The sequence below is a fragment of the Larus michahellis genome, chromosome 17 (assembly GCF_964199755.1).
Source record: "Larus michahellis chromosome 17, bLarMic1.1, whole genome shotgun sequence".
NCBI lineage: Eukaryota > Metazoa > Chordata > Aves > Charadriiformes > Laridae > Larus > Larus michahellis.
In genome coordinates, this window is record NC_133912.1 from 5,732,443 (window position 1) to 5,756,589 (window position 24,147).

Below are 24,147 nucleotides of genomic sequence, written 5' to 3' on the forward strand. Positions count from 1 at the left end.
AGTTGTCAGCCCTTTGTGCAGTGGTCATTTTGACCTACTTTAATGTTCAAGAAAGACTTCTGTCTACAAAAAATAATCTTGATTTCTGAGTCCACATTCTTAAGAGAAGAATTTATCCAGGGACCAGAACTGAATCCTTGTGTCTGGTTTATTCCATAGTCTCCATGTTAATTTCTAACATTGCTACTACATAAAAACAAACAAACAACTGTTACATCACTTTATACTAGCTGAAATCCTTTGGTAAGGCTGACTGGGACAGGAGAGAGGGGAACCTGTTTGGGAAACTTTTAGACATTTTTAAATTAATTCCTGAAAGCTGTCTGAGGAGTGGCTATGTGCAGATGCCATGCACAGGGGACAGAAAAGTCATACAGAGCTCCTATAACATTTTTTTTTTTTCTCCAAAAGATCCAAGCAAACTATTTCCAAACTTAGGCTGAAGTTTTTCCTAAGCATGAGAATGCCTGGAACAAAGCTCACATCATGAGTCCCATTCTTCATCTAAGCCTTTCTAGGGTAAGAAGAGGCTCCAGTTTCCACAAACTGGAAAAACCAGGAGGACACCAGAAAGGACAGGTCTTGAAAACCCTGTCTACAGCTCAGCATTGAAGATTCGCTTTTACTCCTAGGGCTGAACCTCACCATCTCCCACCAAATTACACCTGAGCCCACCATGCCCCAGAAGACAAGCAGGGTCGCCTTTGCCGGGGTTTTGTCGTGCCGACGCGGCCTTTAGGTCATACAGCCTCCTACCAGCAGAGGGGGACAAGAAATTCAGCTTTTAAAAACAGTGGCCCAAGAGAACATTTTTGGTTGAGGGAGGTTTTATTTCAATTTGACTAAAGCAAACAAACACACAAATCTCCAGGGGAGCAAAGGAGAAAATGTGATCGCAAGAGGCTCACAGCTGCAGTGCGGGGCGCTGGCCCTGTAACGTTCACCTCCGCATTTTGGAAGGTACCGCGCAGAGGGAAGAGAATTACAACATCTCCTTTCATTACAACTATAGCTCTGGACACTGCCGAAACTAGTTTTGCAATAATACTAGCTCCTTGCAACAAGAGTTATACATGCTATCAATTCCAGTTCTTTCCTACCTTTCAGGTTGGCATGATCATCCCTCTTAGCCTGGTGAAAAAAATCAGATGAAAAGATCTTCTTGATCTCTATCAACGCGGATAGCGTCTAAATTACTAAATGTTAGAGAAAAGGCTCAGGAGAATACTCCGTTGCCCCTGAGCCATCCAGTCATTGCAGGCAAATGGTTTTACGCACGTTTTCTTTCTGAGGGTGCATTAAATAAAAAAAAAAAGTCATCCAAGGCAAAAAATAAAAATAAATAAAAAATTAAATAAATTACGCCTGCTTGCAATTCACGTGTGTCTGCTTCACACAATGCAGTCATCCAAGTCTGAACAGTCCCAAAATGCAAAGTTATCCACGTCTTAGAGAACAAGGCATTTGATCCCGCCTAAGTTATGATCCCAATAGGAGTGGAGTGTTGAAGACGCACAAGCCATTTCCAAACTGAAATCAATTTTTACAGCTGCCAAGCGGAATGATTTGGAAACGTTCCAGGGCGAAAGGGGTGTGTAGCTGCATCCCGGCATCGCACAATATGAGAACGGGAGGTGGGTTTGGCAAAGGACCGGTTCCCGATTTAAAAACAACAACATCTCCCACTGCTCCTTCCCCCGTCCCTGGAATTCTCTGGCTCCCTCCTGCGCAGTGGGCGGGAACCTGGGTGTTCTTGACAAATCCTTCTCCCCTGTACCTATTTTCATTGGGTTTAGGCTCAAATTTACCTCTCCCTCCTCTTTCTTTCCCCAACAGGCCTGCAGCTGGCTAATTGTTCATTAGCAAGATTTCGGGGTATATCCAAAACTTTTGGGATGGTTTATGCAAATCCTGCACCTTCATTTTTTCCCTGGCTAAACCGGCAGTATTACCAACTGTACATTAAAAAAACCAAAACCAAAAACCCCAGAAAACCACACACATTGTGGGCGAGGCCACTCAATATCATGAGACTCCCTTAAAATAATGTAAATTTCAAATTAATAAAACAAGGGGAGGAGTTGCCTTCTCCTTTCCCAGTGCTCATATTTGCAGGCATTTTCTACAAATATGAGAAAAGTTTTCTTTAAAGAACCAAAAAAGGTTGGAATGATCACAGAATCGCCTCACGTAGATATTTGATGCTAAAACATTGCAAGTGAGAGACAGTGATTTAGTTAAAACCAGGACCAGAGCCTACTGTGGTTCCACAGGACCTTGGTTTTATGTGGATCAGCCGGGGAACAGGGAGCAAGAAGTCATTGAGAGCAACCCCAAGTTTCTTCCTGTTAAATATGATTTGGGGAAATAACACCATCAAAGGGAAAACGAACTTGTGAAACAGCGGGACCAAGTGATGCACTGCAAACACATCCTGCTCACTGCCAGGCAGGGAGAGGTGCGGAGCCCGGGCTGGCAGCTGCGAATCTGCAGGCACTTTCTTCCCCTTGGGCTGGAGGGGAGGCTCCGGGCAGGGCTGGGAGCAGCTCCTGGCTCCTCCCGAGGAGGTAACGGCAGATGGCGGCACCGGTACACAGAGCTACCTCGGGCTTCTGCGGGATAGGAAAGGAATCACACTTGCAAATCTCAAGTGGATGTTTTCACAGCCTTAAAATAGGGTCAGCTGCCCCTAAGCAATCACAGTGAAAAACACAGGAAGGGTGACTGGATGGAAAGAGAGTCCTTCCTTAGTTGGCTAGCACCTCTGCTGGGCCTGGCCAAGGATGGATTGTTTCTTACCTATCTCTGGCCTAAAAACAAAAACAAAAAGCAAAACAAACTAAGAAACATATTGAGGGCGATGGAAAATGATCAAAGCTCTTCAGCTTGCTTGCGTAACCGATTTGTGGAAGGTGTTTCATAAACATTTCATAAGAAGGAGAATTATGAAGAAAACATCTCCCAACCTGCCTGCAATTACTGCACAAACTCTTCCTTACCAGTAGGAAGAAGGGGAGAAAAAAAAAAAGAGTACATCTGTTTTGTAACTGATCTGTGAACTTTTGGCAAACATTTGGCTCATGAAAAACATCCTGCAGACATATTGCAAAGCTGTGAAAAGCCAGCCTTACATGAGGAAGTTGGAAAGATTCACCTTAGCAGCTCTGAATTCACCGCGTGGAAGGCCGTACCCTTCTGACAGACAGGCAGACTGACCGGCCCACCTTTGATTCAATGGACTGACGGTCAGACCCCGTTGGCTGGGCAGGACTCTGGCTGCAGCCCTCCTCGTATAAACCCAGTTTAATGTCGCTGCTCACTGGTAATCTGAATTGGTCTTCCTCCTCTATTAGGCATCAAAGCAGGCGGCCTGAATGCAGCCCCAAGCCACCTCCTTTTGACGAGCACTTCTGATGTAACGTAAGCACCGCTCCGTCACCCTCTTCGCAAAGGGGGCACCCACCAACTGGTTCAGCACCCAGACCCTGGGATGCTTTCCGCAAATGCAGATAAGAGATCCCCGTCCCCTGCCAGAGCGAGCCCTTAGAGCCTTGTCAGCCTTCTCCAGTGCCACTTATTAGGCAGGAACTGCGGTCGTTATTGTAAGATAGAAGACAATCATATTTGTTGTGTAGTTACTATTTAGACAGCAACCTCTTTGAAACAGATATTTATCTGCCTTCGTATCTGGCTTATCTCATAGTCAGCAACTCAGAACTGTTGAAGAGTTTGACTTACTCACATCTCTCCCTCCCCCGTTGCAGAGCGGTAAGGCTGTGCCACTGGAGAGAAGAGAATCAGGTGCACACAGACTTAACGTGGGTCTGGACCAATTGCCCCTCACGGAAAACGAACAGCACGGTTGTTCCAGGGCTGAATCACTCCCAACACACTATTCAATACAACAGGGCTGTCTGAAGCTGCCCCAAAGTGATTTTCATGAAGTCAAGAGAGAAAATTTTATGACAGAAAGAGGTATCAAAACTGGATTCAAGGCTATTGCAGTTAACTGAGCCTTCCCACCTTCCAATGGCGTAAGTGTACTTCTCTGTGAATTACCTGCACACGTGGGCACCATAAAATAAAAAACACACTAATAATAAATTATAGCAATAATAATAATGGGCTTGCAATTACTATTTCCACATGTACTATCCTGCACGTACGGCAAGGCTTAACAGACACCCAGGAAGAGAGCAGAAAACCCTTATGTCAATGCAACAATATTCACCCTATAACATTTGATATCCTTTCACACCGAAGGGTGGGATTTTTCAGAAGCTGTCGGCATGACAAAAGAGGAGTTAATCCCACATGGAATGCCTAACAGACAATATCCTAAAACTCAGTAATGACAGAACACTGAAAAATTAAAATGTAATCCCTAACCTCAACACACCTGCATCACAGCTATACGAGGCCTCTGAGTTTATTAATTGAGGACTGATCTGATATGCTTTATCCCCTGAGCTTCGGCTCAGGATGTTAATAGTTGTGCCTTAGTTGCAGTAAAAGGCAGGGTAGGAAATCAGAACTTTAAGAGAAACCGAGCTACGTGCTTCACAAAACGAATAGAACCACACTCAGCTGTGCTTTCATGGGCTTTTCCCTAGCATTTTTGCTTTTAAACAGAGAACAGAAAAAAGAAAGAAGTCATCCCTCTGTGCTAAATGATAAATCTCAAAATGATCACGTGTAGCACAGCGGGCTTCTAAAGCAGGTGCTAGGCAAGGGAGTGGAGAGCTAAAGCCAGAGGTGGGAAGAGCACCTGCCCTGAATGTCCACACTCATATTGGCGCCTGCTCGGGTAAGCACATTCTGATGAAGGGCTGCTCTCCGCATTAGGGACTGCAGCCTCTGCGAGAGCCTCAGGAGCACAAAAGCTAGATTGTGCTTTCCTATGCAAAAACTGGCAAAAACATACTGAAAAGCAACAAATTACAGCGTCTTCCCTCTTACTGTTGGTACTCAGGCACGTGGCACCTTCTCTGCCAAGGTCTGCGGACATGCCAAATTGGAGGTATTTAAAAAAAAAGGGGAGGGGAAGATGCCATTTTCTTGGTCAGAATGGTGAGAACCTCCAAACAAAGCATGGAAAACAATTTTACCACCATAAGGCTGCGATTTCTCTCATGTCTCCATTCCAGGACTCTGCCTGCCCATTCCTCCCTGGCCATCCTCAGCCCAGAGGTCCTGCCCTTCTGCCCCAGCTTTCCCATGCATTGCAGCACTGCTCCCTGCATCTCTATTTCACTTGCCCAACTTCCAAAGCTCTCCAGAGCTCCACCTCTGCCTACACCTTTGTGCTTATCTTCTCTGCTCCCACCCTGGGCTGCATCCCTGCCCCTTTCCTTATCAATCCGATTTCACACACACCGGGCTTCATGGCTTCTCCCATGCCCTCTTGCATGCTCGCACAGGTTCCCTGGAGCTTAATCATGTTCCTGTTGAAGTCAGCAGCAAAGTTGCCTTATTGGGCTTTTCTGGGGCCAGAACAAGACCCTTAATTGTTCTCCAAATTCCCTGCATGAAAAATTTCCATGGACCTCTCATTCAGGGGAGCAGACCGTGATTGTTCTGTATTCGCTGTGCCCTCTGGCTGTGAACCAGTCACAAACCATCTAAATAGCTGGCACTGCCTCCCTGCTGTACAGTACCGATGTCCCCGCATCAGTCATCCGCCAGGAGGGCAGAGCAGTGTCCATCTAGCGACTCGTGGCGCTGGTACCCCTTTGGTAGCAAGGCACTTTCCACCACATCCCACATTTGAAAGGAATTAACTTGGAATCAGACGGCTCCCGTGACTGGGGCTGGCTCCATCCCAGCTCCGCAGGTGTCTCTGATTGGTTCACAGCACTTTTGGCACCAGTTGCCATGCCTCAGGGAGCTGGGACACAAGAAGAACAGCTAGAGGGATTGCATTAAATAGACACAAGTAATATAATTAAAAAAGAAAGGGAGAGTGAGAAAGATCAACTTTGCTGGAAAGTAACACATAGTTTTTCATTTTGGGCAGAGGGAAAGAAGTCTAGTGATTGAGGGGAAGAAGGAGCTCAAAGCCAGTTCTCCACTTCCAACTTGGTGGCTCTGGGCAATTTCTATGTGTCAGGGAAGCAGAGCAAGAGGGTTCCTTGCTAGCGTAAACCCAACATCTGACTCCTAAGGGGCTGAGCAGCCCTGGTTCAGCCCACTGTTTTCACATGGAGCGCGAGCAGATCATCACCTCTGGGAACAGAGAAAGTGCACTCTGATGTCAGGCTTCCAAAATTAGAGGCCTTGCTTGAAACCCCATTGCCTTCACCTTTTTATGCTATGACTTGCCCTTCTGCAAAATGGGCGTAGGGCCCCACCCTTGCTGGGTGGTGCAGGCTTTTGATTGAATTCTTGGAGCTCACCAGATGAAAGGCCTTCAAGAATTCGGAGTCCTCTCCTTATTACCGATGAGCCATTCTCTAGTAGGCAGAAGAGTCATATCCATGCACAGTAGTTCATGCAACTCACCGCTTAAAAAGGTGCCGAGCAACCTAAATAGTGGTTTGACAGTGACAACCATGCCTTGAGCTTAGTTTCTATTGTGAAAATAATTGCTATGTCCCTTTAGACAGGTCCATGAAACTAGGGCTTGTCCCCTGCAAGCCTAGAAAATATTCCCAAAGGATGATAGGAGCCCAGTTGTAACAGGGAATTTGCACAAAGAGAAGACCTATTTGTCTCTCCCTCATCTGCAAGACAGCTTTGCAACAGCTGTACAAGATATATTGTCAGTGGACCAAGGCAACAAGTGAAGGAAATATCTTATAAATATAGGTAGCTCTTTAGAAGCCTGGAGAAGGAAAGCAGGAATTTGTGAATGGACTGCAGCTGGATCTTAAGGAACAGATACAATCCAGCCAGCTCTGAAGTGATGTTGAGTTGTTGTCAACTGTTATTGGCTAACATAAAATTAATTCAGTGGCTTCAGACCACCTCTTGAGAAAAAAATTTAAAAAGGCCAATTCCTTCCTCCTACTTCCATCCTCCTTTCCCTCATAAGCTTCCCCAGAGACTCACTGGCCTGTTTTGGAGTTCATTCCCAGCAATCTCATCTGAGCACCTCTGCAAGGCGCCAGAACAAAACTAGCTTGAAGAAGGGGTTCCTTTACATATCTGTCCTAAGCAAAACAGTGCCATATATAGAAAGAGAGGACTTTCCCTCGAGCCAGGGCTTTCTCTGATGCTTTCCCAAAGGGCTGCATTTCAATGAAGAACCAGCACACATACAAATTTATGCAATCAGTCTGTCCCTAGGACAGAGCGAGGAAACTTCAAAAGGGAAAGACCAAGGTAGTGTTCAGCTTAGATCCAGTGTCAGTCAAGGCAGATACGGACAGCCGGGCTGATTTCCAGTTAGTGAAAGCTCAAGAGATGAAAAGCAGATGCAAGACTTAGGCAGATACCCTGGGGCAATGCAGAGAAGAAGAGAGAGTGAAATCTGAATTGATCCCCAGAGGGGAGAAGGAAGCAGGATGTGAACCTCCCCTTGAGAGGAGGGCAAAACAGGACTGGGATGGAAATCTGGAGGGCAGACTGAAACCTGAACTACCCACAGGGAAAAGCCAAGCAGGAACAGAAATGACATATAGGGAACACATGAGATTAGGGGGAGGTGGGAACACAAAGTGGAATGAAAAACTATGAGAGAGATCCCTGCGGGGAGGGAAGCCCTGATTGAGCAAAATTAAATCTGCAGAGAGTTTTGCATCCCAGATATTAATAACAAACTACCTAGCAAGTTGGGCCCTTCTTTCCACCTTCAAAAGGATGGAGGGGAGGAAGAACTTGTCTGTGGTTGAGCACAAGACTATGAATCAGAGAATCAGAGTCCATATCCCAGCTCCGCCAGGGAGCAGGTCCCTGGATTACAATATGCCTCAATGTCCACAGGCAACTGTCCTATAAAACATCCACTGATTTCAACTGCAATCACGATGCTCAGCATCTTTGGGAAAAGCCAGGTAGTCAGTCTGTGTCTGCCTCATCCGTAAAACACCTCCCTACCTTCCGGAGGCACCGGGATGCTAAATTCATTAACAAAGTACCTTCAGACGTGTGGGCGGAAAGTACCAAACAAGGTCAGAGTGTTATTAAGGGCACTGAAAAAGAGCCACCAGGGATTTTAGATCTCAGATGTAGTTTACCCACTTTAATTTCTCATTTCACACATCCACGGGACATCAGCTGTGAAGAGCTGAGACAACTCACTCTATTACCTCAAAACAACTGTTGAAAACCCCACATAAACCTCAAAAATTAAAGTTCACTTGGACAATGACTCTGTCAGATATGAACAGGGCAGGGAGATCTAACATAAGGAGGTCCTGAGGGAGGGGAACCCCTTTGGCACCTCTTGCAGAGAGCAGGGCAGTAACTCGCAGGATCCTTCACTTGGTTTTGGAAGGGAGGAATTTTTCAATGGACCCAGTCCCTCACTGCTCTTTTGTGATATACTAGCAGACACACTCAACTGGCCAAAAAAAGTCTACTCAGGTCCTACTGACTAGGAACCTTAAGCAGCTCGGATTATTTAATGCTGACTGACCATTGGGAGAGGTGGATTTTGGAACACGTCCCTTATAGTCACGTGCAACAGTCAAAATGGCAATGTGTACAACCCAATGTGCAAATGTAAGTGTTGAGCTAATGTGCATATGAAATACAAGGCCACTTCCATTGCCGCTTCTTATTTCCTTATTTTGTTCTGGATGCTTCCCTTTGTGTTATGAAGATCCCTCCTGACCCAGCAATACTCTCCAAGCTACCTCTTTTTCCCAAGATCCTATTTCTAGGAAGCCTGTTGGAAATAAGCATATATCCTTATTACAGCCCCTGATTGGTGTAAACCAAAGAAAATAAAGTAATTGGAGTAAAGAACCAACAGGAAAATTCAAGCTGCGCTGAGCCCTGGGCTGATCAAGCACACTAGTGCCTGCTTGTCTGTCTTAAATATTGTAAAGTCTCACCGCAGGATCACCTTTACATTGATACAAATATCACACCTGTCATTACCATTAAACAAATGACAGCCTGTCTGAAAGGGTTAGCCTTTTGCTGGAATGAAACTACATGACATATTTGGATACAGAGCACATGCAGATCCTGCTAAGCCTTCCCTGCACTGCTAACACTTTCAGCTTTATTTCAAGAGAGCCATATTCTCTCCTAGAACTGGAGTGCAGCTGAGGGCTTGAGAGCATGAAGGGGCTTGGAAAGGACCTCTCATTCTCTCCTCTGGAAGGAGAGGAGATCTGAGCCTTCATTCCTCCCTGGGACTCAGAGGCTGCATTGCTGCAAGGACCAACAGATGACATGATCCTACACATCACTTTCCTGGAGATGGAGAAGAAATCAGTGATTCAGCATCTGCATATTATCCTCCTCCAGTTGTGGATCAATGCACAGCACTATGTGCTGGGCTACAACACTCACACAAGCCCTGCCATCTCCCAGAACCATCAGCCCTAGCTCCATGTGTGTATTCCAGAAGGCAATATTATCTCAGGGATTAACTCCAGACAAAGGGTGAATTACCTGGCTCTCCAGAACAGCTCTCTTCAGACCCATCTACAAAAATAAACAGCGCAATATTTCCTTAAAGGCTGAACACTGCGTATACCAAGGGGGAAGTAAACCAGACGAGACCTGGTAAGGCCGCAGCAGCATCTCCTGGTGAGGATCACCATGTTACAGTGAGAAAAAGTTCCCATTTCAACACTTTCAGTCCGATCTTTTCCTGGTCCTACACCATGCCCTTTCATGGCAAGACTCTGAAGTCATGTTTGCCAAGTTACTCGGTTCTGTCCCTGACATGCTCTGGACATGATCCCAAACCATCAAGAAGCAGATGTCCCTATCCAGGTTGCCAGCACTGAAGGTGAAAGTTTATTACTGTCTCTTTGCATTTCCCTTGATATAAACAGGAAACAACCAGCATTAGACTCACTAAATAAAAAGCCAAACCAGATAGGCAAGGCAGAAGATGCTTCTTTTTCCATACACACCCTTTTCCCTCTCATTCACATACAAATTACTGTTGCATCCAGGTGGGAGGAGAGTTTGAAGAGGGGAGGGGGGAAGAAATGTTTGCCAAATAGGTTGAGGGATCAGAAGGCAGCTTTCTCATAAAGCGCAGGGCTGACCCACAAACTGCGAGAAAACCTCAAACTCCACAAGAGTTTCCCTCCTCCCCATTTTCAAGGTGAGAGCAGCCACAGCAGGGAATTGGTAGGCAAGTAAGGGGTCTAACCAGGTCACTCCACCCTTCTCTTCCCGCCTGGAGCATAACATGGGAGGGAAACAGACCTGAAATGTAGGCCATCTACAAAGACTGGGGGAGAGGCTTAAATAATATGAGATTTATGATCTTCAAAGTGATTAGCGCCCAGCACTCCAAATAAAGTCAAAGAGAGCTCAGCAGCTCTTGCATTCAGTTTGGAGTTGGGTTTCAAACCATGCTTCTCTGGCTTCAGTTTGAAAACTTGAATTGCAAGGTAACAAAAAAAATAAGCCACCCAAAACCAACCTCAAACCCCAAACCAAAATTAAAAAACCCACCAACCTCCACCCCTAATGAAAGAGCTCAGCACCTGATTTTACATGAAAACACTTTGATATTTCCATATCTCCCTTCTTCCTTTTTCTCATCATTTGAAATCTATTTGCTGAATTGAAGATGAATTCACCAGTAGCTGAGGTCAACCCGAAACGTGAGCGTGCATTTGGGCTCATGTTCATTTAAAATAATAACAACAATAATGGCTCAAGTCTACACATGGCCTTGAGAGGGCCAAGAGAGGGAGACAAAGAGCCATTTGCACACGCCTATGTCCACTCACACGGACTGTTACAACCCCATCCCTCACATCACTGCAAATCCCTTTCTGCGGACACTACCTATGTTCTATGGAATCGACCAGATTAAAAAAAAATAAGTAAAATAAGCATGTTGACAGGCTTTTGCTTTTTAAACATTGATAACTCCCCAGTCTGGTTTGCTACTCAGTTACACAGATGTGCTGGCACAAATGAAAGGGAATTTGCGGTACTCCTTTGGTAGAAGGAGAAAAGCAAAAGTGGGAAGTGAATGCTACAAAAGACTGACATAAAGCCACAATCTCTTTTTGGGAGGAGGACGTTTCTATAAAGCAGACTCTGGCCCAAATCCTACTGACCCCAAGGCTGTCTGCCCCCACAGCTTTACCAGCATCCGCACATTCAGTGGCGTGCAGACGACTAGGACCTTAAAGATAATGGGTCAAATCATCAGTGGGTGTAAATGTGCTTCACCACAGTCAATAACGTTTCCTTGATTAACCTCAGCACAGCTTCCAGTTCTAACATCTTTGCGGTGTTGCCATAGGAAAAGTTTGCAACACGTAACAATCTTGTACTTTCATAGCTTATTTCTATCTTGAGGGAATTTTCTTTTATCACTAGTTATAAGCAGATTGGATTCTTCTCTTGGCGTGTAGAAAGCCTGTGCTTTGGGCTCTGCAATCCACAGAGCTGGAGACACAAGACTTTTTGTTTTCAGCTGGGTATTCCAAAAACCTGGAAGATGGCTGAGCATGTTAAGACACCTTTGATAGGAAGTTACGACCCACCCGAAACCAGAGCAGCCAAACCAAACAAACAAACAGCAGCTTGCTGACATCTGTCAGACAAGAGCCACCAAAGCCAGCTTGAAGGACAGAAAAGTCAGGGCGAGAAGCTTCAGCTGCCCATCTGCTGCTAGCAGGAAGCCTTTGCAAAGGATCGCAACCCTTGAACTCGGGGAATGCACGGTTGGAAGCAGGTAGGTTTCTGTACTGTTAAGAGTGCCAACATCTGCTTCAAGTGCTAGTGACTGCCCGTGGAGTTACAGCCCCTTTTGCTTTCCTCGCTCCAGCTCCCCAGCCAGCCCCTGCAGCAGACCAGGGGTTAACTCTCTAGACCTCCTCCTCTTCTCTACAAGGTCTGAGTCCAGCCCCACTGATGGCCACAGGAGCCCTTAGCTCTGGACTCAGAGAACATTTTCTCTGTGCCTCCACAGATTCAAGATCTATATGCTCCAGAGGGCTGCCACCTTCCTGCACTTGCAACTCTGATGTGAGATTTGGGGATTTCTTAGAGTCACATAAGAAAATCTCCAGGCACTCAGCGAGACAGGCGTTGCTTTCAGCTGTGTCAAGCAGGAGGATAACAGCAAACACAACAATGACAACGGTCCCCCTCACATGTTCATTTTGCTTGCCCTGCAAGAAGCACTTGCTTTTATCTGCTGTCCCTTTCCATACTGTCTTGTAAGAGGAATCTGCCGTTGTAGGCAGGCCTGGTCTTGACCTACGCACTCCAAGACCTCAAACCACCTCATCTTCAGTCCTTGCTGATACGCCTGTGAGTCAGCCCCCTGCTCTTAGCCTTGCATACCACAGTGCTTCCAGCTCCAGTGTCACAAGCAGTAAAAATGCATGGGGCTTTGAGGCAGGTTTTGCACATTTGCCAGTGTAACTGAGGTCCCTTTTGTTTCTAAATGACAATGGAAAAAAATTAAAAAGCCAGAAAAAGCCTCAAGCAAATGGTGATTTAAAGAAACTCTATAATTAACTGAACTTCTATGAAATAGGAAGGCCTGCAAACCAGAAGTTTAATCTGTCATTCTATCCCACAAGGGGAATTGGGAAGAACTTATGTGGTCTGTTTAATGGTAGCTTCTGACCTAACAGTTTTTATCTCTTAGTAGTAGCTGCCTGGGACTCAGCAAGATGAGCAATTAAAAAACAGTAATTAAAGAAAGCAGGAGAATACCTGGTAACCCAGGGAGCATCTTACCTGCCTGTTAAAGTCCAGCCCATTCTGTTCATTTCCTACAATGAAACAAATGGAAAAATATCTCAGTATTAATGACAGTCAGCATTGATGTAAACTTTCCAGAACTTGGAACGCACATAACTGAAGACATGCTGCTAGCCCAGCTCAGTTTACTGTAAGAGCAAGGAGAGGAGGAGGAAGGTGGAGTCAATGCGAATGCAGAAATGGAAGTATGAAGGCAGCTTTTGCAATATTTGGTGGTATTGGCTTTTGCTGGAGTATAACAGAAGTGCTTCTGCCTGGGAGATCCCTGGCCAAGCAGCAAGGGTGGGGGAAAGCTCACTGACTGCAAGGGAGATTCCAGCAGAGGTGAGCAGGAGGACGTTACAAATCTCCAGGGAAATCCAGGACCAAGGCGTTGTACATAAAGCAAGAACTAACTGTGGGAGAGGCTAGCAAACAGGTGGCCGAGGCTGTTAACCAGGGATCTTCAGGAACCCGTGTGGCACTGAGTAATTACGGGATATCTAAAGGAACAGAGGGTGCCGTGGGGTTGTGCTCAAGAGGCGTCTCCTTGATTCCAAAAGAGATTGGCAGGCACAGGGGGAAAATCAGACAGGTTTCAGCCTGAAGGTACCGCACAGGCCCTCACTCATTCCCCTTTGATGATAAACATTCCCCCCCCCCATCACACCTGCCAAATTCATCAAGAACATCACAGAGGAAAAGTTGTACGCTCCACAGATATGAATGCTTTAAGGGATTCCACGAAGCTTCTTTAGTTGCAAAGGCAACCCCAAGAAACCTCTTCCCTTCCCTTTACAATCCATTCCCTAAGTCATTCTCTTCCAGTCCAACCCAGTTTGTGATAAACAGTCTTAAATTGTTCACATCCCACCGGCACAAGCCCCCAGGGCCGCCGCCTCCTTTTTTTTTTCCAGTATAACGTTCCCCATAAAGCATAGCCCGTGCCCTGTGATCTGATCAAGCTTCAACACATCGTGTTTTTCAGTAGTTCATGTCTCTCCTGCAAAAAGTTGGAAAGTGGTTAAGAGAGGCTGTGCAGGCAGGAGTGCAAATCCAACTCTCCCATTGACCTGCTTTCTTCAACCGAACGAGCCTCTACCCTGACCTAGCATGCAGTTTTTCAGCTTGCACCATTCACATTATATTCCCAGGTGAATCAGCATGGTTCTTTGAGATCCTCAGTGGGAGTGTGCTTGGTACAATTATTCATAGATGGCAAAATATTTTAGAGTCGACGATAACAATTTCATGGCACCCTGTTCTCTGCTATCTAGAAACAGCTCTGGAGATTTAATCTGCAACAGGTTAGGAGCATTGACTGTGGAAACTGACCTGCTTTTGTTGCTTTTGTTAGACTGAGCTGTAGGTCTTCAATGTCAAACAGTACCAGAACACTATTTCACAGCACAACAAGCTGTTGCCCCCACGCCCCCACCCCCGTTCTGAAATCTCCTTTATCTTCTCATTGTCTGCAACTCAACCCAGATCCAGCTCTGCGCCTTCTCCCCCAGCCTGTCTGCGTTTATTCTGTGCTAGAGCCTTCTGCCCGACCTGCTCGCCAAAGCTTTTTCTCTTCCCAGTTTAAGGTCTTTATCTTCTTCCATGTAATTCCCTACTCTGCTACAACCTCCAACGTACCACGCGCTCCCGTGCCTCTCGCTGTAACCATCTGCTCCCTGACCACCTCTCTCCAGCTGCTCCCGCCCGAGGAATTTGTTCATTCATTGCGTTCCAGCTCTACGCCCCAAGAGCCAACAACTGCACATATAACGATGGGAATGCTGATAGTGTTAATAGATGATCGCAATCAGTATCCACACACCTGAACAGGACTGTGTGAGGATCTTCAAGGCCTGCAGTTTCTACCTTTGAAACCCACGGGGGGTTGATGCAATCTAAAGGCAGTAGCTAAAGGGAAGAAAGGCAAGGAGGAGAGATGGAGGAAATAAAGTTCCCAGTTGCTAAAATAGAACAGGAAGGAAAAGGTAATCTTCTGGTTTCTTGGATACAAGAGTTTCGCTCACGTTCAAATGCAGCATGTTGATGAAGCAAGATTCAAAGACCTTGAGGGAAATCCCTAGGTCCCAGTGACGATGGCTCTGAATCACTATCATACACCCCAAAACTTGGAACTTGAGATGCACAGCCGGAACGGAGTTTCACTCCACATCGCTACCACCAGGCCCAAGCTCTCCAGCATATTCTTTCCTCCACTTCCTCTTACTTTTTCCTCCCTGCACAAGCACATGCAGCTGACAGTCTTCTACCTTTCTTTTTCCCTTCCTCTCCTACAAGGCCAGACACAGCTTCTTCCAACTCCTACCCTCAGTTCTCTTGCACATCCTACCATAAATCAACAGGGGTGTTCGGGAGCACCACAGCCAGGTATTTTGTGACAGCGGAGCATGCTGCAAACCTGCGTGGAGATTGACTTTAACTCAGTTGTAGCTTGGGCGTCTAAGTCTGAGATAACTGCCCCAGGCTGTCTTCGTAGACAGCAAGGAGAAATAGGCACCTCCAGAGGCCATTCATCTGACCTATCTTAGACGCCTATCTGAAGTTGAGATGAATGGCCCTCTGGAGATGACTATTTCTCTTTATTGACTACAAAGGGACCCGGGGCAACTAGTTCAGACTTAAATGTCCAACAGTGAGATATTTAAAACAGGGTGAGGCGATTTCTACTCCCAGTGGTTATGTAAATAGGAGCTGGAAACACAAATCTCTTCAACTTTTCAGCAGGACCAGTGAGTGTGTGTGCACAGATCTATTTGCAAACAAATCTCATCTTTTTCTATTTCAGTAAAAACTTGTGCTCGAGTAAAATTAAAATAACTCCAGCAGCAAGCCAAGGTTTGGGTATGATAGGGATAACATCTCTCCTCTTTCAGTTAAATCAGTAACTTTCCTACAAATATTTTTACAATAGACACAGTTTCCTCCCAGTTCCTATCAACATCAGGACTCACACTGAACTAGTCATTTCTCTCCTTAAAGGAGCGGGCTGTTCAAACAACAAGGATCTGCACTTAAGATATAATCTTTTCTAGCTCCAGGAAATAAAAAGAAAGAAAAGTGTAGCAGATTCTCTGCTGCTGTAAACTGCCAGAACTCCACTAATTTTGATGGAGCTTCACACCAGCCGACAACCTCCCTTCTTGCTACATCAGCCAGACACAATGGGATCCAAAGTCTCCAGCATCTGCTAGACACGGTCCTCCCCTCCTTAAATTGCATCAAACTGGGGAAGCCCTGGGATTTAACTGGAGAAAGATTGCTTTGAGCCCCTCTTGCACTACAGTTCCCCATCAAGTCAGCCTTCATTCCCCTCTTTATGGGTGCTCTGGACCGGGGGAAAGGCAGCGATAAGCTCGGCTGGCTCCCTGCAGCACGGCGGACCAGGACTGTGCTGCTCTCCTTGGTTCACCTGGCAGCTGTTTTGCATAGCACTGGCATCAGATCTGGTGCGAGTTTGCCTGGGGAGGTTTCTCTGGGGATGGGAGCAGCAGAACAGTTCCGGACGGCTTCCCCCCACCCGCTGCTGTTCCCCCCACCCGGAACGCGCCGTTTGCTCAGAAAACCAAAGACAAGCGCTCTATCAGAACTGACACGATTCCCACTGGAAGCTGCTGAGCCAGTCCGGCACTTGAGGATAAAAGTGCCGTAATAGGAGAAAAGTAAAATCAAGATTGCAGTGCACCTTCATCTTCGCAAGGCAAACACATGCAGCAACACGCAGATGTCACCTGTGGGGAGTGACAGCCGCCTGTGGCTTTTCACCCAACGACAAATACAGGGCTGCAACCAGAGGGCTAACCTTAGCCCCCTTCCCACCCAACTACACACTTAATTCACCTCGCAGTTTGATCTCAGCTGCACAGGAGGGACAGGGAATTAGAAGGTGATTTCAATCTTTAACAGGTGTTGGGGAATTCCCACAGGGAATCGGTTTTCTGCCGCGTGCATTTGGGAGGGAAATTCAGAACAGCTGAATGGCGAGGGAGGAACAGTGCCAGGCAGACACCAGGCAGGGGATTCGGCTGCCTGGGCTTAGATGTCTACCTTTTAGGTGTCTAATTCCGAGCCAATTGCTCTAGGCTCCCTTTACAGCCAGGGAGAGGAAGCAGGCACTTCCAGAGGGCAATTCATCTCACCCCAAGATAGACGGCAGGGAGATGAGTCACCCTCTGGAGATACCTCTTTTCATCATTGACTGTACAAGGAGCCTGGGGTGAGTAGGTCAGACTTCATCCTCAAAGTACTGAATATCTAAAATTAAGATTAATCTCACCTATCCTCAAAATTTTAGCACTCCAGTTGATAAAGCACATCACCATTAGAGATTGACAGAGCAGGCCAGAGCACCTTTCCATGTACGTTTTCTAGAAGCTGAGAAATTTACTTGTTCACGTTAGCTGATACACCAATCAAATCTCACACCTCAAACAACACGTCAAGTTAAAAGATTACCCAAGAGCAGGTAAGGAAAAGAGTGGCAACAATTACTATAACTATAAACAATGCTTGACCCACATACTATGAACGAAGCAAAACGCTCACCTGCACTGAGAAGGATGTGGTTCTATTAAGCAAAAAAGATATTCATCATCAAACACACTCCTCGGGATTTCAATCACTTCAGAGACTCAAGCAAGTACTAAGTCATAGACCCCACGCTCCCATTCCCAGCAGTCAGATCAGCAACTTCTCCAGAACTGGCAGGAAAAGCCCTGAGTGCTAGGAGCTTGTTTAAATCACCTTCTCTCCATTTTAGTGGCCATCCCTGATTCCCTCCAGCTGCGTCCACTGGCCCTGGGGAGCAGAAACTGAAGCTGAGCAGACACCAGTCAGTTCCCTGGATCCTTACGTGCCCTGCTGCAACACTCACTGTTCCCAAGACTTACCTTAAGAAGTGCTTTTTAAAGGGAGCAGGGGAAAGCGTGAACAGGATCGGGAATTTTTGAGGCAGCCAGGTAGGGCTGCAGTTTTCACGTTAACCGTTTGCTCTAAAGACACAAACAGACCAAACCGGGGCATTGGAGCATCTCCCTGGGAAAATTAAGGCGGGTTAACAAGAAAAGTGAATCTGTGCTGACTCAGCCAGATGGTTACAGACTCCAGGGGAAGCTTTCACTGAAGTCTCAAGTGTTTCATTTGGGTGGAAACCCCTGGGTCATAAAAATGCCTTTCCCTTGTCAGCAATGCCTCAAAGAAAACCCATCTTCTAGTCCCACTCCAACTCTGAGCACAATATACCCTTCGTGTAGGGCATGGAGCAGGGGGAGAAAGCAGGACGACGAGTGTGGGAGACTCGGGCATTTTCCAGAAGGAAACCCGAGGGCAGCAGTTGTTCCCACGGAAAACATTTCACCTGCAGGTGCTGGGAGAGGGCAAGTCTCTTCTCTTAGACCAGAGGCAAGAGGCAGATCAGACCAGCTCTTCCTTTGCCCCTCTAATTCAAGTCAAACCAGCCTTTTGTTCCCCTTTCCCCTCCCCATCCTTTTTTATCCTCTTCCATAATGGGATGTTTAAGAAAAAAAAATAAAATAACCCAACCTCAAACCCTAATCACCTTCATTTGAATTTCAAATATCCCCCTCCTGGCCTCCCCCACGCCCCAACTGACTCGGAGCTGGGAATATGGAAATTTCTCCTGCTTGCCTTAAATGTGGCTGTGCTATGAAAATCATCAGCCTTATGCAAATCCTGAGCAGGCCCAATTGCCATAGCAACCAGCTGTTTCCAGCCCGGCTGCTGCTGCTGCTGTTATTTATTCGGGACTTGTCCTGGGGCTGTGCATGGCTGTGGGGGGAAGAGACAAGAGAAATCCTGGAGGCTTTGAGGAAAGTTTCACGAGGGAGAGCTAGCCTTGGAGAGCAAAGGCGTAGCCAAGGACTAGGCTTAGTGTGGGGCCAGGGAAGGCCAAGTTTCCTCAAAAGACTCTGGTCTGGCAATCTGTTTCCAGCCTCATATGGAGAGCTAACAACAAAAGGCACAAGAAACAAGGAGTGCACCAAGCAGCACGGCCTGAGCACCCACCAACTCATCTCACACAAGCCATTGCACTGCTCAGTCCAACATGCCTTGCTTGCGCACGCTTCCTTTTGCCTGAGCTAGGAGCTGACACGGAGGTCAGAGCCTCCATACCCTACTCCAGCACGAGCCACCAAGTTTAAAAGAGACCCTACCCAGGCACCTATGATTAGAATACAACAAACAACAGCCTTCCCAGAGCCCAGCAGGGATCAGGGCGCCATTCTGCCAAGAGCTGTACCCATCTCTGGGGAGAGCAGCACCAGCATCAAAGAGCTTACACCCTGGCAAAAAGGTGGCAGAAGAGATTGGGCCCCTCACCTTGGAGCTGAGGAACACAGAGAGACTTAATTAAGCTTGTGCAGGGAGTGTGTGTCAGAGGCAGACAAGGGCTCTGTTTTTCCGTCTGCCCTGATGTGGATTTAATGCAAAACCCACTGATATACAAGCCGGGGTACTGGGAGGAGTTTCTGCTTGGGTGGGAAATTCCGGTGTCCAGTTTCAGAGCTGCCCTTGCTTTCTTGCCTCCACTGCCAAGGGACCTTAGGTGTCTTGCGGCAGCAGCAGAGGAAGGCGTCTCATGCTGACATCCTGCTGTGGGCACAAGCTGGCTGAAGCTGAGGATGCAGGGGGAGCAGAACGACATTCAAAGCAGTGTCCCCTCAAAAGGGACACTCTGCAAGACCATAGGAGCAAATTCATCGTAGCTTTTTACGATTTTAATTTTCCTAGATTTTAAAGGAAAGGATCTTTCTTACCCTCAGAGAGAAAATAGCTGGTTTATTGCTTCCTAACCCACACAGATGTGTTACCCAAGCTGTGAGGGTTAGCTAACCCTGCTGCCATTGCCACCCGAGTCAGAAGCAGACCAAGAGCCCACCTTGCTGGCTCCGTGTGCCCTCCCCATGAAACCGCACTCCTCTGCCTGGCTGCTGCTCTTCCAGATCCCGGACCCGACAGAGCCGGGCAAAGCTGCCGGGTCAGGCAACCACCGCTGTCCCAGGGAGTGATACCAGCTGCTCCCGAGGCAGCGATAACGCCGCAGGGCTGTCCTATATTGCACCCACACGTACACACCCCAGCTCCTCTCCCCGGGTGCTGGGGTGCCCATCGCGCACCCCGCCCTGGGCTCCTGGCAGGCCGGCCAGTTCCCCGTGTTACAGGGTGGGGAGGGAAGATGTTCGGAGTGCCTGCAGCTATTCAGTTACCGATGGTTGTGTTTGAAGAGCTTCCCTATCGCCCTTTTGTTAAAGCTTTGGCTTCCCCCCCATAGCCTCAACAGATGAAATCAAAGGGAAGTAGCTTTGCTTGGTGTAACCTGTTTTGATCAAGCAGATAAACAGGGAACAAGTGTCTGACACAAACAAACAGACAGACAGAGGCAAGTCCCACCTCAGCATTTTGTTGCATCAGATAGAGAGGGCTTAGATAAACCACAAGAAGGGGGAGATCTCTGCCTCTCGGCTTGAAGACCAGGGGCGACACTCAGCAGTGCCAAGCCCCCACAGTTCCCATAAAAAAAATCAACCCAGAACTTGCTGGCATGGCTTTCATCAGTTTAAAAAGATGAAAAGAGCTTACAGCCAAGCATAAAACTCACGCTTGTCATTACCCCCCATGGAGTCAGCGGGACTGCCTGCGAACCCAGCCGCAGCTGCCGCACACCCAGCGGCGAACCACGCTGGCATCACGCAGGAAAGGGCAAAGAGGACCCTCAGACCAGAGAGATGAGCCGGTGCTGGGGCTGGGGCTGACCTACACGTCTCCTGGGCGATGGGGGACGGCGGGCCAACCCATGGCCCTCATGGGAGAAACTCGTGCCTCTTCCCCCTCGCACACGTAGCGTGATAAAAAAAGGCAGAGTTAAAGTAAAGGAGGGCTTAACATTCACAGGACTGGGTAGGTGATATTCCTTAGATTTTTATTTTAAATCATGGCTTGTTGTAAAATAGCAAAATTTCGCTACAACAAGTAGTCGTGGAAAGGAGTGGAATCAAACAAACATAGGGTTTTGGAGAACATCTTACTAAAAGCTTTGAAGTGTTTTCTACGAAATTGGCATGGATGAAAAAGAAAAAAAAAAAAGCTTTCCTAACCTCCTATGAAAGATGAATAATTTTGACAATTTTCTCAAAAAAGAAAAAGCCCCACGATTATTTTAAACACTTTCAAAGCAAAACAATGCCCCAAATTACCCTTTTTCCCCCTCTAAGCCTAGAACTGGCTGAGATATGAAAGGATGAGATTATGCTTCTACTACCGACACTTCCCATCAGATCTTTAGGCATCAGTTTTAGATCAAGGGCTTGGTTTACAAAAGCATTTTGGCACCCAACTCCCTCCAGTATTTTTTTTGGGTTTTGTTTTTTTTTTTTTTTTTTTTTTTAAATTCTTCTTGGAGCCAGTCTGCATCTTTTGGTGATGAAAGGCCTTTGTAAATCTGCACCTAGAAGGATTTCCATTCTTTATAAGCTATGATATTGTTAGTGTGGTAACTGCCCTCTTCTTTGGAAGTATGAAGATTCCCGGGGAGCTGGGTGGATTAGTCCAATTCATTAGGAAACGGGTCTTCAATTAATGAGTCATTGGAAAACAGATTTTCCCACATGAAGCTAGTAAACAAAACACTAAACTATTTGGTGTTGCAGTAAATATTCCTCTAACAAAGTGTATAAGGGAAAATAAAAACTTCCAGGGCAGTTCAGTACAAAGAGCTCTGTTGTTTGTAAACAGAATGGTTGGAAAGGGGGAAAAAAACTCAACCCAAAATGACAAAGATGTGTAGAGCTTTTAGGTAAAGCGTGGAGGCAGACCCTCTGTGGACTTGGCTGGTCGTGACTGCCAGCGGCGCTGATGTGCCTGGTTACACACCTGGAATATAATATATACGGCTGAGCAACAGTGTGCGATCCTGCCCTGGCCACCCTCTTCTCTGGGAGTCCTGCAAGGGACCCATCACCCTGCAGAAGGGGTCCTGGCTGTTTGCCGGAGTCCGGCAAGAAGCTCCTGACTCACGGCAGTGTCTCTCATCACAGCTGGGTCTGATGTGATCTCTGAACATCCTGAACAGATCAACCAGTCACGGGGACTGCATCAGAAAAAAAGAATAATTTAAACAGGTTCCTTGTATCAGTCCGCAGGGAAGTGTCACTCTCTTGCAAATGAAGGAGATTTACTTGTTCTGATTTCCCTGCTTGATTTGAAGGCTCCTAGAGCAGAGCTAATGCTGCTGAAAACATTTTTGTTATTTTAAAACAAATTGACTTCACTTCTCTGCTTTCTTTTCTCAATTACCACTAGAAAGAGGCGCTACAGCTAACACTAATGGCCGTCTGGGAAGCTTAAGCTGAAAAACATATTTTACCCAATCAATCAGCTGTGGTGCCAGTTTCTCGCCTATTTAACAATTTTGACTACAATAGCAGCAGCCAGAGTCTCCCACTACATTTAGTAACAGCGAATGCCAAAAGCAAATACCGACTCTGGTAATAACACAGCTTTCCCTAATCTTGATTCAGCTATGCTATCCATCAGCTCTGTGTGCCAAGATGCACAAAACATTTCAGGAGACTCTCGTTCCCAATTTAAGGCCCTGTATCAGCTACCAGGGTTTTTCGAAAGAGCTTGGGAAGTTGGGGACATGTTTGTTGCTAGGCAGCTTGGAAACATTTATCTCAAAAACCGGCTTGGGGTCATCTGAAAGCCCTGAGCAGAAGCTGACCTGACCAAAGTCAATCAGAGTTCACGGACATGAATAGAACCAGATTTTATCTCTACATTAGATTATGTCAAATAACCCAGTTTAATAGCTAAGAGCACAGAGGATTTCTAGTCTTCAGTGTATGGTGTAAATAAAGGGGTATTTAGTCCTATTAAAACATGCCTAGGGTGCTCCAGCCTTACCAAGATCTCATTTTTTTCTAGGTCCTCTCGAATGACAAGAGTAAAAGTGAAACAGTAAAAGCATTTCATGTAAAATTTTAATCTGCTGTCACACCTACCCCCACCCCAACCTTAGGGCTCTTCATTATTCAAACAACAATGATTCTTCTACATTGTCTCTACCATTTTTAGTTTCAAAAGGTGTGTATTTTTAAGTCTGTAGATGAGCCTCACAGTGTCTAATAATCTTAGTTTGTTGTACCTACTAGGTGCTACAAATATTTCTTATTGCTGTTTATTTGCCTAAAAAGGAATCTGACTCTGAGCCTTTGTGAAATTACAGCCTCAAGGTCTTGCATTCAAAGCCCACTGCAGGCAGTGGCAGTCAGAAGTGATGCCAGAAAATACCAAACTGATTTTTCTGGTGTGTATCACACCTTGTGGCAGTGCAGGAGTTGGTAGCTAACCAGGCAGAAATCAGTGCTAGCACCGGCGCTATCATCTTCAAAGGATCGCCCTGTTCTTCAGCTTTCCATATTAAAAGAAAACTGAGGCTTCTAGCCACGGAACAGTGAGAGTCTGAGCAGCCGTCAGGTGGGAGTAGTGGAGATGAGAAACTCAATCATGCTTCAAGATGAAGAGCGACGAATTTTTACTGGAACTACCTAGCTGGATTTGATTATTCCTGAATTCCCTCCTATTTTTCTACATATATGTAGCCAAAAAAGGCTTAATCCCTAGGTTCCTGACACGAACCCTGTGTAAAACGAAGAGCTGTTTGTGCTAAACTGAACGGACCAAGACTATTTCAATGCCATTATTCCTTTGGCAAGATGCGAGCATATTTCCATGCTAAAACCGCAGAGGACATTACTGAGACACACACTGATTCACTGCTGTTACAGAAGGATCTTGCATGCTGATCAAGATACGAATGCAATCCTAGCCCTGAGCGCATTCTTGATCAACTCCCAGGCTGGTTGGAAAAGTGCAATGTAGCAGCAACAGGAGTCAAGCAAAGCACTGACAGAAACTTCCAGCACCCATTCCCCCTTTTTCTTTTCTTTCCCCTCCCTCCTCAGGCTCCCTCGCTTGCCCCCCAGGTCCTGGACCCTCCTTACCTGGCTCCACCTGGTCGGGTTCATGCCGAGTATCTGTGGAATCTGCCGCATCACCGCTCATCTTGATCTCTGGAAAAGGAGGCACAACTGATTTTAATAACAGGTCACAGTCCCAGGCAACAGGCACATGTGGCTTCCACTAAACAGCACAAATGAATGTGTAATTATAATAAACCATCAGACTTTCAAATTTCTGATTCCTCAACATACAGTCACTAGAATATTCATCAGCTCCGAGGATGCACTTTCCCTCCTGTTG

At 46.5% G+C, this 24,147-nt stretch overlaps 1 protein-coding gene across 1 annotated transcript in view; it reads right to left on the reverse strand.

Annotated features, from left to right (window-relative positions):
• POU2F3 (POU class 2 homeobox 3) overlaps window positions 1-24,147 on the reverse strand; it is a 43,537-nt gene that overhangs the window by 14,173 nt on the left and 5,217 nt on the right. Inside the window, exons 3-4 of the mRNA XM_074561095.1 lie at window positions 23,889-23,957; window positions 12,847-12,881 (exon numbers count right to left, since the gene is read on the reverse strand). Coding sequence (XP_074417196.1) covers window positions 12,847-12,881; window positions 23,889-23,957 — 104 coding nt within the window. The remainder of the gene's footprint in view (window positions 1-12,846; window positions 12,882-23,888; window positions 23,958-24,147) is intronic.